Genomic DNA, 11643 nt, shown 5'->3' with positions numbered 1-11643 from the left:
GCTGCCCTTTAAAGTAGGCAATCTGCCTTAATCCTCAACCGAGCGAGGGAACGAAGCAGGGGAAGCGACAGAGAGAGAGAGAGGGAGCGTGAAACAGACAAATTCTTTGCAGAGGGACCCCCTGGGGTGAAAGCGACGGCCCAGCGGAGCGGGACAGGGAAAGGGGCTGTCGAGACTCCGGCTTCTGCTCTTCCATGAGAGCACCTGGGATTAATTTGGCCCTCCCTCCAGGTCAAAGGAGAGAGGACAGAAGAATGAGGGGTCCCCCTTGCAAGGTGGAACGAGACTTGGGCTGAGGAAGATTCCCGCCACCCCCCTGCAACCGTCCTGCGAGATGTTGGAGTGCAATGGGAGACGTGAGTGACCCCATGTTCACGCTCATGGCTTAAGGACGAGGGGCGAACTACTGGGAGATAAAAGCTTCAGCTACCTCTTAGGGGCTCATTCGGGGGACACCAGGGGCAATAAGATAATAGTAAGCTGCGGGCACTGAGGCAAGTCCCGTTGTGTAGGGGGTTTCGTTGGAAATGGGTGGACCAGGGTGCAGCTATTCAGATCAGCAGACAAAATTTGGCATGGCAGGGGGACTCTCTCTCAGAGATGGGCCCGGGGTGCCATTGTGTCTAGGTTCGAAAAGAGGTTGGGAGACAGGACAAGAAGCTTTGGGAATGGTAACCAAAAAAAGACGGATTGGCTGCTAAAGTCAGACTGGGGGCATTTGGGGTCTTACTGGAAACAGGACTGGATGAATTGTAAAGGGCTGAGCCCGCACCAGACGAGCAGATTTTATTTTAGCCCAGGATCACGGAGGCCTCAGCCTGGTCTCCGTCTTGCATCTCACACTCCGGAGCATGCAATCTTATATTTCTATGCTCACGGACTTCTGTCTTTTTAAGAGCCCGGCAAGTGGCGTTTTCTGTGTGTTAAGTTGCTTCCAACTTATGGCGACCCTACAAGTTAATGACCTCCAAAACGTCCTGTTGTTAATGGTTGTGGCTTCCTTGATTGAGTCAATCCGTCTCATATTCTGTCTTCCTCTTTTCCTGCCGCCTTCAACTTTTCTTAGCATTATTGTCTTTCCCAGTGAGTCTCGTCGTCTCACAATATGACTAAAAAGTGGAGTTTTAGGGAGGTTAGCCTGACATTCGGTATCTTCCCCCGGACTGAGAAATGTAGTAGTAAGCGTCAACTAACTGCCTCAGCACCTGTTTTTCCTTCCCTGCCCCATAGCGGCTGGCAGTCCAGAGACCCCGCCGCGTTCAGCAGCCGAGGCTTTTGTGGAGGCAACGGGCCAGGCCCTGGCATGGACGCTCACCAACGGGGGTACAGATACTCTGGGCTCAACGGGCAGTGGTGGACAGAGGAAGCGCCTCCAGCACAACAAACATAAAACCCAGGGCACCAACGTGGTGCACCGTTCTCCACGAGCCCTCTTCTGCCTCAGGCTGAACAACCCCATTCGCCAGGCTGCCATCCACATCGTCGAATGGAAGCATCCTTGCCTTTGAACAAATTGGGAGAGGGTTGACGGGAGGGAGGGCTGTTTTGTACGTTTGCTGACTTGAGGGAGGGGGGGAGGGAGAAGAGATTCCGGTACTGTTCCTTAACCGGGTGCCTTCCCAGACCCTTTGACATCCTGATTCTCATGACCATCTTTGCTAACTGTGTGGCCTTAGGGGTCTATATCCCTTTCCCGGAGGACGACTCCAACGTTGCCAACCACAACCTGGTAAGTGTCTTTCTGAAAGCCTTGGAAGGAAGGAGAGGGAAGGGGGCATAGCTCTGTAGCAGAACATATTCCTTGAACGCAGCTCCTGGCGTCTGCAGTTCAAAAGACCTTGGACAGCAGGGGAAAGGGGAAATGTCTGCCTCAGGCCTTGGAGGAGGCCCTTGGAGACCTGCTCTAGTCACACTAGACCAGTGATACTCAGTGGCTTGGGAACCACGTATGGCTCTTTGACATGCCACTTATGGCTCTTCTGACCATCATTCCCCAGTGTGGCACCTGCCTCATGTTTCAGGAAGGTGGGCAAGACCCTTGCATGGTGGGGTGCGTGGTTGGCGGTTCCCTGAGGAGCAGGCCTCATGCCAGGGATGAAAATAAATGGTTAATGGTAATTGTAGATTTGATGGTGCTGGGGGCTAGATGAACCAGTGATATGACTCAGTAAAAGACAACAGTGTCAATATAGCTAATTCTCAACATGGCCCCATCTGCGGATACTTAAGTCCGGAGATTGGAGCCATGGACAGACAAGTCTTCTTATAGACCTGAGAAAAGTCCCAGGTTAGCAGAAAAATATGAAATATATATATGTGTGAGAGTGTGTATAAAATAAAAGCTGCACCTATAGCTTTAAGAAACAAATGCCCTCAGTGGCCATTGCTAGGCAATCACAACAGTATTGCCAGCCTTCAAGCCTTTGTTTCCGCCAGTGAAGGCAGGGAGAGGGGCAAGGACCCTTTCCAGGGCTGTTTTGGCCTTTAAGAGAGGACTCGTCCTCCTATGATCCTAAGAATCATGGCTCCCTTAGCTGTAATGCACAGCCAGTGTGGTGTAGTGGTTAAGAGCGGTGGACTCTAATCTGGAAAACCGGGTTTGATTCCCCACTCCTTCACATGAGTGGTGGACTCTAATTTGACGAACCAGGTTGGTTTCCCCATTCCTGCACACGAAGCCAGCTGGGTGACCTTGGGCCAGTCACAGTTCTCTCTGAACTCTCTCAGCCTCACCTGCCTCACAAGGTGTCTGTTGTGGGAAGAGAAAGGGAAGGAGATTGTAAACCGGTTTGATTCTCCTTAAAAGGTAGAGAAAGTTGGCGTATTAAAACCAACTCTTCTTCTTCTTCTTTCCAAACAACCTAGGAGTCCCGTCTCACAGCTCTCTTCTTCTTCTAGGCCAGCAAGTTCTTTGTTGAATCCTCCTTCTCCCTTAGTGATTCCATCTTTACTTCTTGATTTCTGCCAAAGGCAACACGTTAAAGCTAATTAAATCTATTATCTCTTAATAACCATTAATCCACCACTTGACTGGGGACGGATGAGGCAATGGTCTCCCCCCTCCCCCCCAGCAAACCAGTTTGCCTCCAGTGACTAATGGGAGGGCCTTGCAACCATGCCAGAGAAGCTCCCCTCCAGATCTGAAGTCATCTGCTGATTGCGGTTGGGGTCAGGGCTAGACTCAGCTTCCCGGGAGTAAATCCAGAATAATCCCTTGACTAAAACTGGACCTTGGCCAGTTTCTGATCTCTGCTCTCCCTTCCTGGGTAAAACCAGACACACTTGACCTTAGAGAGGTCAGGGAAAGACCTTGATCTCGTTTCTATTTTTTCTTGCTCTTAGCATCGGGCTTAAACTTTGAAACTTTCATACAATCACACAACCCTTTGGGGGAAAAGAGTTGTGTGTTTTACGGCTTCCAAAAGCAGGGTGGCAGATCCAGGATTTCTGGGTTTTTGTTCTCACTATAACAGAAGAATAAGAGCCCCGTGGCACAGAGTGGTAAAACTGCAGTACTGCAGTCCAAGCTCTGCTCACAACCTGAGTTCGATCCCAACGGAAGTCGGTTTCAGGTAGCCGGCTCGAGGTTGACCCAGCCTTCCATCCTTCCGAGGTCGGTGAAATGAGTACCCAGCTTGCTTGGGGGTAAAGGGAAGATGACTGGGGAAGGCACTGGCAAACCACCCTGTAAACAAAGTCTGCCTTGGAAACGTCGGGATGTGACGTCACCCCATGGGTCAGGAATGACCCGGTGCTTGCACAGGGTACCTTTACCTTTATAATAGAGGAGAGAATATACTAATTTGGAAGGAAGGAAGCAGGCAAGCAGGGCAATTCAAATCAATTCACTGACCCACCAGTCTTTGGCCTTTTATGCATGGGTGGTTTCCATCGCGATCATCCCTCGACTACTTGGGGGCTTCGTTTTAGTTATGCAGGTCTTTCCCGGCCTTTAGGAGTCACTTCGCCCTCTCTCCACATTTCCCCCACATTTTCTGAATGTTGTTTCTGGCAGCATCCAGGAAACACAGGTAGGGTTGCCAACCTCCAGGTAATAGCAGATCTTCTGCTATTACAACTGATCTCCAGCCGATAGAGATCAATTCACCTGGAGAAAATGGCTGCTTTGGCCATTGGACTCTATGAGATTGAAGTCCCTCCCCTCCCAAACCCCGCCCTCCTCAGGCTCTGCCCCAAAAATCTCCCGCCAATGGTGAAGACGGACCTGGCAACCCTAAACACGGGGAGAGAGCGAAGTGACTCCTAAAGGTTGGGAAAGACCTGCATAATGAAAATAAAGCCCCAAAGCAGTCGGGAGGCGATTGCCACAGAAACAACCCATGCATAAAAGATGTGACCCTGTTTAGGATTGCACTAAGAGGACTTTTTCCCAGCTCTTTAGAGAATAGCAAGGAGGATCTATCAACCAGGATTCCCGGGTTTTGTGTGAGGACTTTATAAGTCATTCCTTATCTCTCTGGGTGTACGTGTACCCAATACCCAGCATGGTGTAGTGGTTAAGAGTGGTGGTTTGGAACGGTGGACTCTGATCTGGAGAACTGGGTTTGATTCCCCACTCCTCCACATGAAGCCAGCTGGGTGACTTTGGGCCAGTCACGGTTCTTTCTGAACTCTCTCAGCCCCACCTACCTCACAGGGTATCTGTTGTGGGGAGGGGAAGGTGATGGTAAGCCGGTTTGATTCTTCCTTAAGTGGTAGAGAAAGTCGGCATATGAAAACCAACTCTTCTTCTTCTTACTACATACCATGATGCATGTGCACGCTTGTTTACTGGTGTGCGTATGTTGTGCGTTCCTACACTTGCGGCCAGGGTGTGCACGCATTTGCATTGCTACGCTTGTATCTGGGGTGTGTGGCCACATGTGCGCGTTGTACTCCCAGTTGTTTGCCCTGTTGCCGTTTCTGGGTGCGTGTTGCTCCTCTTTCTACGCTGGCTCCATAAGCGGCTCATGCGGGTTTGAACGGAGAGGGTGCTAATCCAGAGAAATCCTTGCCTGTTGCCTTTGACAGGAATTTCGAGCCGCTGTCTCTCTAGCGTCAGCTTTCCAGAACGGAAGCTGTCGACCTTTCATTTTGAAGCTCTTTGCAATCTGCCCTGATTCGGGAGCGTCGGCAATTAAGTTCTGGATTGAAATCCAGAGCAAGTAGGACTGCTTCCCCAGGTAGAAACAGCAAATGCTTGGGGTGTCCGCCCCGCTTCCTCCCAACTCCGCAGGAGCAAGTGGAGTACATCTTCCTCATCATATTCACCGTGGAGACATTCCTGAAGATCCTCGCCTACGGTCTGGTCATGCACCCCAGTGCCTATATCCGCAATGGCTGGAACCTTCTGGACTTCGTCATAGTTGTGGTGGGGTGAGTTTTTAATGTGACAAAAAGAAAGGGCTGCAAACCACTCCAGCAGGTGACTTTTAAAGTTTTTTGGACCATTTGCAGGAGACCATTTGCAGAGGGTTGAGAGCCAGGGGGACAGTTTTGGAGAAACTGCAGGAGTTTAGTCTTCCTGACGCTCCAGGCTGGACAATAAGCGCCTGGAGGAGTGACACAGAGGGGTTGCCAACCTCCAGATGAGGCCTGGAGATCTCCTGGAATTACAGCTCATCTCTGGACTATGGAGATCAGTTCCCCTGGATAAAACAGCTGCTTTGGAGTGTGGATTCTGTGGCAGTATACTCTGCTAAGGTCCCTCCCCAGGCTCCACACCCAAATCTCCAAGAATATCCCAGCTCAGAATTGGCAGCCCTATAGAGTTGCCAACCTTCAGGTTTTAACTGGAGATCTCCTGCTATTACAACTGATCTCTAGCCGATAGAGATCAGTTCCCCTGGAGAAAATGGCTGCTTTGGCAATTGGACTCTATGGCATTGAAGTCCCTCCCCTCCCCAAACCCCGCCCTCCTCAGGCTCCGCCCCTAAAACCTCCCGCCAGTGCCGAAGAGGGACCTGGCAACCGTACAACCCTAGCACAAAGAGGCCATATGGTAGGCCTCGGTCGGGGATAGAGGGCAGGATACAAGTCGAATAATAAAATAATTCAAATCTCTAAGATGTTGCATTGAATGCAAAGAGACCAGGGGTCAGGCAGGCATAGGGTTGCCAACTTCCATGTTCTAGCAGGAGATCTCCTGAAATTATTAGATGAATCTGTTTGCCTGATCCTGTGGGGCAGTTCTGATGTTATATTCTCCCAAGGCCCGTCCAACACTTTGAGACTTAGGGCCAGATGTCCAGGAGCCAGTTCATCCTCGTACCTGGGTGGAGACCACATTTCTTGGGAGGAACAGCTTCATCCTCTGATTTCCCCACAGGCTCTTCAGTGTGATCTTAGAACAATTTTCTCACAAGTCCGGCGATGCCCATCACATGAGCGGGAAGCCTGGCGGTTTTGACGTCAAGGCCCTGAGAGCGTTCCGCGTTCTGCGGCCTCTGCGCCTCGTGTCTGGTGTCCCCAGTAAGTTTCTCTCTCTTTTTCAAAATTTATTTTATTGTTATTTATTAAAACATTTATACCCCTGCCTTCCCTCTTGGTTCAAGGCACCTGACAACAATACTCACATGCACGTATAATTATAGGGTTGCCAGTAGGGCTGGATCTTGGGGTGGTGGTGGTGTCTGACACAGGCATTTGCCCCTGGTGCAAGGAGAGGGGGGTGCCAGCACAAGCAAGGGGAGCGCAGGCATGGGCAGAAGGAGAGCCGCTGCACCACAGACCTGACACAGCTGCCCACTCGCGGCCCGACTGGTGCATAGGCTGCCCAACCAGCCGCTGCTCTCCCTCTCCTTTTATTTCTCTTACAATCTCATAGATGCATAAGAATCATAGAGTTGGAAGGGACCACCAGGGTCATCTAGTCCAACCCCCTGCACAATGCAGGTAATTCACCACTACCTCCCCCCCAACACACACACCCAGTGACCCCTACTCCATGCCCAGAAGATGGCCAAGATGCCCTCCCTCTCGGGATCTGCCTTAGGTCATAGAATCAGCATTGCTGACAGATGGCCATCTAACATCTTCTTAAAAACCTCCAGGGAAGGAGAGCTTACCACCTCCTGAGGAAGCCTGTTCCACTGAGGAACCGCTCTAACGGTTAGAAAATTCTTCCTAATGTCTAGTTGGAAACTCTTTTGATTTAATTCCAACCCGTCGGTTCTGGTCCGACATTCTGGGGCAACACCTTGTGAGGAAGGTGGGGCTGAGAGTGCTCAAAGAGAACTGTGATTAGCCCAAGGTCACCCAGTTGGCTTTATGTGGATGAGTGGGGAAACCAACCCAGTTCGCCACATGAGAGTCCACCACTTTTGTGGAGGAGTGGGGAAGCAAACGTGGTTCTCCAGATTAGAGTCCACTGCTCCTAACCATTACACCACGCTGGCTCCCAGGTGTAGCGGTTAGAATGTGGGGGTTGTCCGACATGATGCATTTGTCTCTGCCCCAGCACCTGGCTCAAGCACCCTCCCTCCCTCCCCCCTGCCCTGGGTGCTCCTTCCCCCAGCTCTGTGCCTGGTTGGCAGCTCTGGGTTGGGAAATTCCTGGACATTTCAGGATGGAGCCTGGGGAGGGCAGGGTTTGGGGAGGGAAGGGACCTCTGCAGCCTTACTCTTATGTCACAATTTATGCTGGCTTCCAATAGACTGCAGCCCAGAAGTGGTTTCTGCTATATATAGTCCTGCCCGGGAATTAAGATCACAGGGAGAGGCTCTCCTGACTGTCCCGTTAATACAAGAAGCTTATTTGGTGGGTATATGAGGGAGGGCCTTTTTGGTGGCAGGCCCACTATTATGGAACAACCTCTCAAGAAAGGTATGCTCAGCCCCGTCACTTTTGATCTTTAGTCGGATAGAATCATAGAGTTGGAAGGGGCCATAGAGGCCCCTGCTCCATGCAGGATCAGCCTAGAGCATCTCTGACAAGTGCATGTCCAGCCTCTGCTCAAAGACCGCCAGGGAGGGGGAGCTCACCACCTCCCTAGGTAGCCGATTAAACTGTCGAACAACTCTTACTGTAAAAAACATTTTCCTAATATCCAGCCGGTACCTTTCCGCCCTCAATTTAAACCCATTATTGCGAGTCCTATCCTCTGCTGCCAACAGGAACAGCTCCCTGCCTTCCTCTAAGTGACAGCCCTTCAAATACTTAAAGAGAGCAATCATGTCACCCCTCAACCTCCTCTCTCTAACTCCCTCAGCCTTTCCTCATAGGGCTCGGTCTCCAAGCCCCTGATCATCCACGTCACTCTCCTCAGCACCCGCCACAGAGTCCACCCGCCGAAGCAGCCATTTTCTCCGAGGGGACTGATCTCTGTAGTTTGGAGATCAGTTGTAATAGCAGATCTCCAGGCCCCACCTGGAGGTTGGCGACCCTGACATACACACTGGCTTTCTTTGAGGAGGGGACTGGGTATCAGAGCTGCTGTTTCTGAACTACACTTTTGCCGAACTGCTAGGACGAATATTCCGAGGTTCTGAATTTCGACGACGTGAAATTTCATTCTTTGTTTTTGCAAGGGGGAAACTTGAGTACCGGTAATTGTATTCTGGACAGTGTAGGGGGGGCCCTCCTTTTTTCTTCTCAAGATCGGAATGACCTCACGGTGTAGCACTGTACACTAATAGGATCTGAGCAGGCTGTGACTAACCCGGGAAGAGGTCGTGGGGTCAGGGTGGATAGCTCAGTGGAAATGTCAACTCGGTTGGTGGTATCAGTGGTGAAGAGAGGCACATTCTGTGCTGCAGAGCCAAGGACTAAAAGTCAAACAGTATCAGAATACCATCGTATAAATCTACGGTGCAGTCGTATTGGGAGGCAACTGAAGATGGTTTTATGTTTTGAATATATTTTATTCTATGTGTTGTCGTTAGGTTTGATTCCCCACTCCTCCACATGAGCAGTGGAGGCTAATCTGGTGAACTGGTTGGGTTTCCCCACTCCTCCACATGAAGCCAGCTGGACGACCTTGGGCTAGTCACAGCTCTCTCTGCCCCATCTACCTCACAGGGTGTCTGTTGTGGGGAGGGGAGGGGAAGGTGATTGTAAGCCAGTCTGATTCTCCCTTTAGTGGTAGAGAAAGTTGGCATATAAAAACCAACTCCTCCTCCCCCTCCTCTTCTTCTTCTGCTTCTGCTTCTGCTTCTGCTTCTTCTGTAAGCCTCCCTGAGCTCTGTAAGGAAGAAAGGTGGTTAATACATATTTTAAATAAATATGTATGTATGCAAGAAACCCTAACCCAGCATTGACTCGTCTTTAGCACCAGATTCTCCCCAAACAGGAGAGACGGCCCCTTTCCTGCTGGACGCTGCTCTGGTGACACATGGCTCTCTACCCCTAGGCTGTTGTAAAATGGAGCCTGCATGTTGTAGAAGTAGAAGAAGCAGAGTTGGTTTTTACATGCCAACTTTCTCTACCTTTTAGGGAAAATCAAACCGGTTTACCATCTCCTTCCCTTCCTCTCCCTACAACAGACACCCTGTGAGGTAGGTAGGACTGAGAGAGCTCTAAGAGAGCTGTGACTAGCCCAAGGTTCCCCAGCTGTAGGAGTGGGGAAACCAACCCGGTTTACCAGATTAGAGTCTGCCACTTTTGTGGAGGAGTGGCGAATCAAACGCAGTTCTCCAGATTAGATTCCACCACTCTTAACCACTACACCACGCTGGCTCCCAGGTGCGGTGGTTAGAGTGTTCAACTAGAATTCAGGAGACCCAGGTTCAAATCCCCATTCTGCCATGGAAACTTGCTGGGCAACCTTGGGCTAGTCACACACTCTCAGCTTAACCTACTTCACAGGGTCGTAGTGAGGATAAAATGGAGGGAAGCGGAACAATGTTAGCCACTTCAGTTAGGGCTGCCAGCTCCGGGTTGGGAAATACCTAGAAAATTTTGGGGGTGGAGCCTGAGGAAGGTTGGGTTTGGGGAGGGGAGGGATGGGATAGGATGGGGCTTCAATGGGGTACAATGCAATAGAGTCCACCCGCTAAATAATCTATTTTCTCCAGGGGGGAACTGATCACTGTAGTCTGTTGAGAAATACCTGGAGATTTTGGGGGTGGAGCCTAAGGAGGGTGGGGTTTGGGGAGGGGAGGGAATTCAATGGGGTATAATGACATAGAATCCACCCTCCAAAGCAGCCAGTTCCTCCGGGAAAACTGATCTCTGTTGCCTGGAGATAGGGCTGCTAGCCTCCAGGTACTAGCTGGAGTTCTCCCACTATTACAACTGATCTCCAGCCGATAGAGATGAGTTCCCCTGGAGAAAATGGCCATTTTGGCAATTGGACTCTATGGCATTGAAGTCCCCTTCACAAATCCCATCCTCCTCAAGCTCCACCCCAAAAATCTCCAGGTATTTCTCAATCTGGAGCTGACAATCCTACCTGGAGATCGGTTGTAATCCCAGGAGTTTTCCAGCCACTACCTGGAGGTTGCCACCCCTAACTTCGGGTCCCTGTTTGGGAGAAAGACAGGGGTATAAATGAAGTAAATAAAATCAGGGGGCAGTTGAGGTTGCCATTGCCTGTTGAATCATTGATAGTAGGACCAATATGCACAAGCGCATGGAAGGCTTTAAGAGGGGAGTGGGCATGTTCATGGAGGAGAGGGCTATCCATGGCTACTAGTCAAAATGGATACTAGTCATGATGCATCCCTATTCTCTCCAGGATCAGAGGAGCATGCCCGTTATATTAGGTGCTGTGGAACGCAGGTAGGAGAATACTGCTGCAGTTATCTTGAGTGTGGGCTTCCTAGAGGCGCCTGGTTGGCCCCTGTGTGAACAGACTGCTGGACTGGATGGGCCTTGGTCTGATCCTGCAGGGCTTTCCTTATGTTCTTATGTTCATGCGTATTCTCTCCAGTATCAGAGGAGCATGCCCATTATATGAGGTGTTGTGGAACGCAGGCAGGACAATGCTGCTGCAGTTGTCTTGCTTGGGGGCTTCCTACAGGCACCTGGTTGGCCACTGTGGGAACAGACTGCTAGACTTGATTGGGCCTTGGTCTAATCCAGCAGGGCTTTTCTTATGTTCTTATGCTGCTCTCCTTCCTTCCCGCCAGGCCTGCACATTGTCTTGAACTCCATCATGAAGGCCATGGTGCCCCTCTTGCACATCGCGCTGCTGGTTCTCTTCGTCATCATCATCTACGCCATCATCGGCCTGGAGCTGTTCATCGGGCGCATGCACAAGACCTGCTTCATCATTGGCTCAGGTGCAGTTGCTGATGGGAGGGAAGGAGGCGACCCCTGGCTTTCCACGTCCCAAAGTAATAAACGTATGATAGTGGGACCAATACGCACGAGCGCATACAGGCCTGCTGTTGGGAACAGCTCTGTTTGTTCCTTGCAGAATGGGGAACAGCCTAAAACAATGCTGAATTTGCACTGATCTGGATGGCCTAGGCTAGCTCGATCTCGTCAGAGCTCAGAAGCTGAGCAGGGTCGGCCCTGGCTGTTACGGGGATGGGAGACCACCAAGGAAGTCTGGGGTTGCTATGTAGAGGCAGGCAATGGCAAAAAACCCTCTGTTCATCTCTTGCCTTGACCTGGATGGCCCAGGCTAGCCTCATCTCATCAGAGCTCAGAAGCTAAGGAGGGTTGGTCCTGGTTAGTACTTGGATGGAAGTCCAGGGT

At 50.9% G+C, this 11643-nt stretch overlaps 1 protein-coding gene across 1 annotated transcript in view; it reads left to right on the top strand.

Moving 5' to 3' along the window:
- Positions 1-1623: 1623 nt before the first annotated feature.
- The window catches only part of CACNA1F (calcium voltage-gated channel subunit alpha1 F), a 77333-nt gene continuing 67313 nt past the window's right edge, over positions 1624-11643 (top strand). The window contains 4 exon segments of the mRNA XM_056850406.1: positions 1624-1729; positions 5237-5376; positions 6329-6471; positions 11070-11222. Of these exon segments, the coding sequence (XP_056706384.1) occupies positions 1646-1729; positions 5237-5376; positions 6329-6471; positions 11070-11222 (520 nt within the window). The 5' untranslated portion in view covers positions 1624-1645.

This window comes from Euleptes europaea, chromosome 1 (genome assembly GCF_029931775.1).
Source record: "Euleptes europaea isolate rEulEur1 chromosome 1, rEulEur1.hap1, whole genome shotgun sequence".
NCBI classification, from domain to species: domain Eukaryota; kingdom Metazoa; phylum Chordata; class Lepidosauria; order Squamata; family Sphaerodactylidae; genus Euleptes; species Euleptes europaea.
The sequence above is the reverse complement of the archived record's forward strand: the minus strand, read 5'-3'. Positions and strand labels throughout refer to the sequence as shown.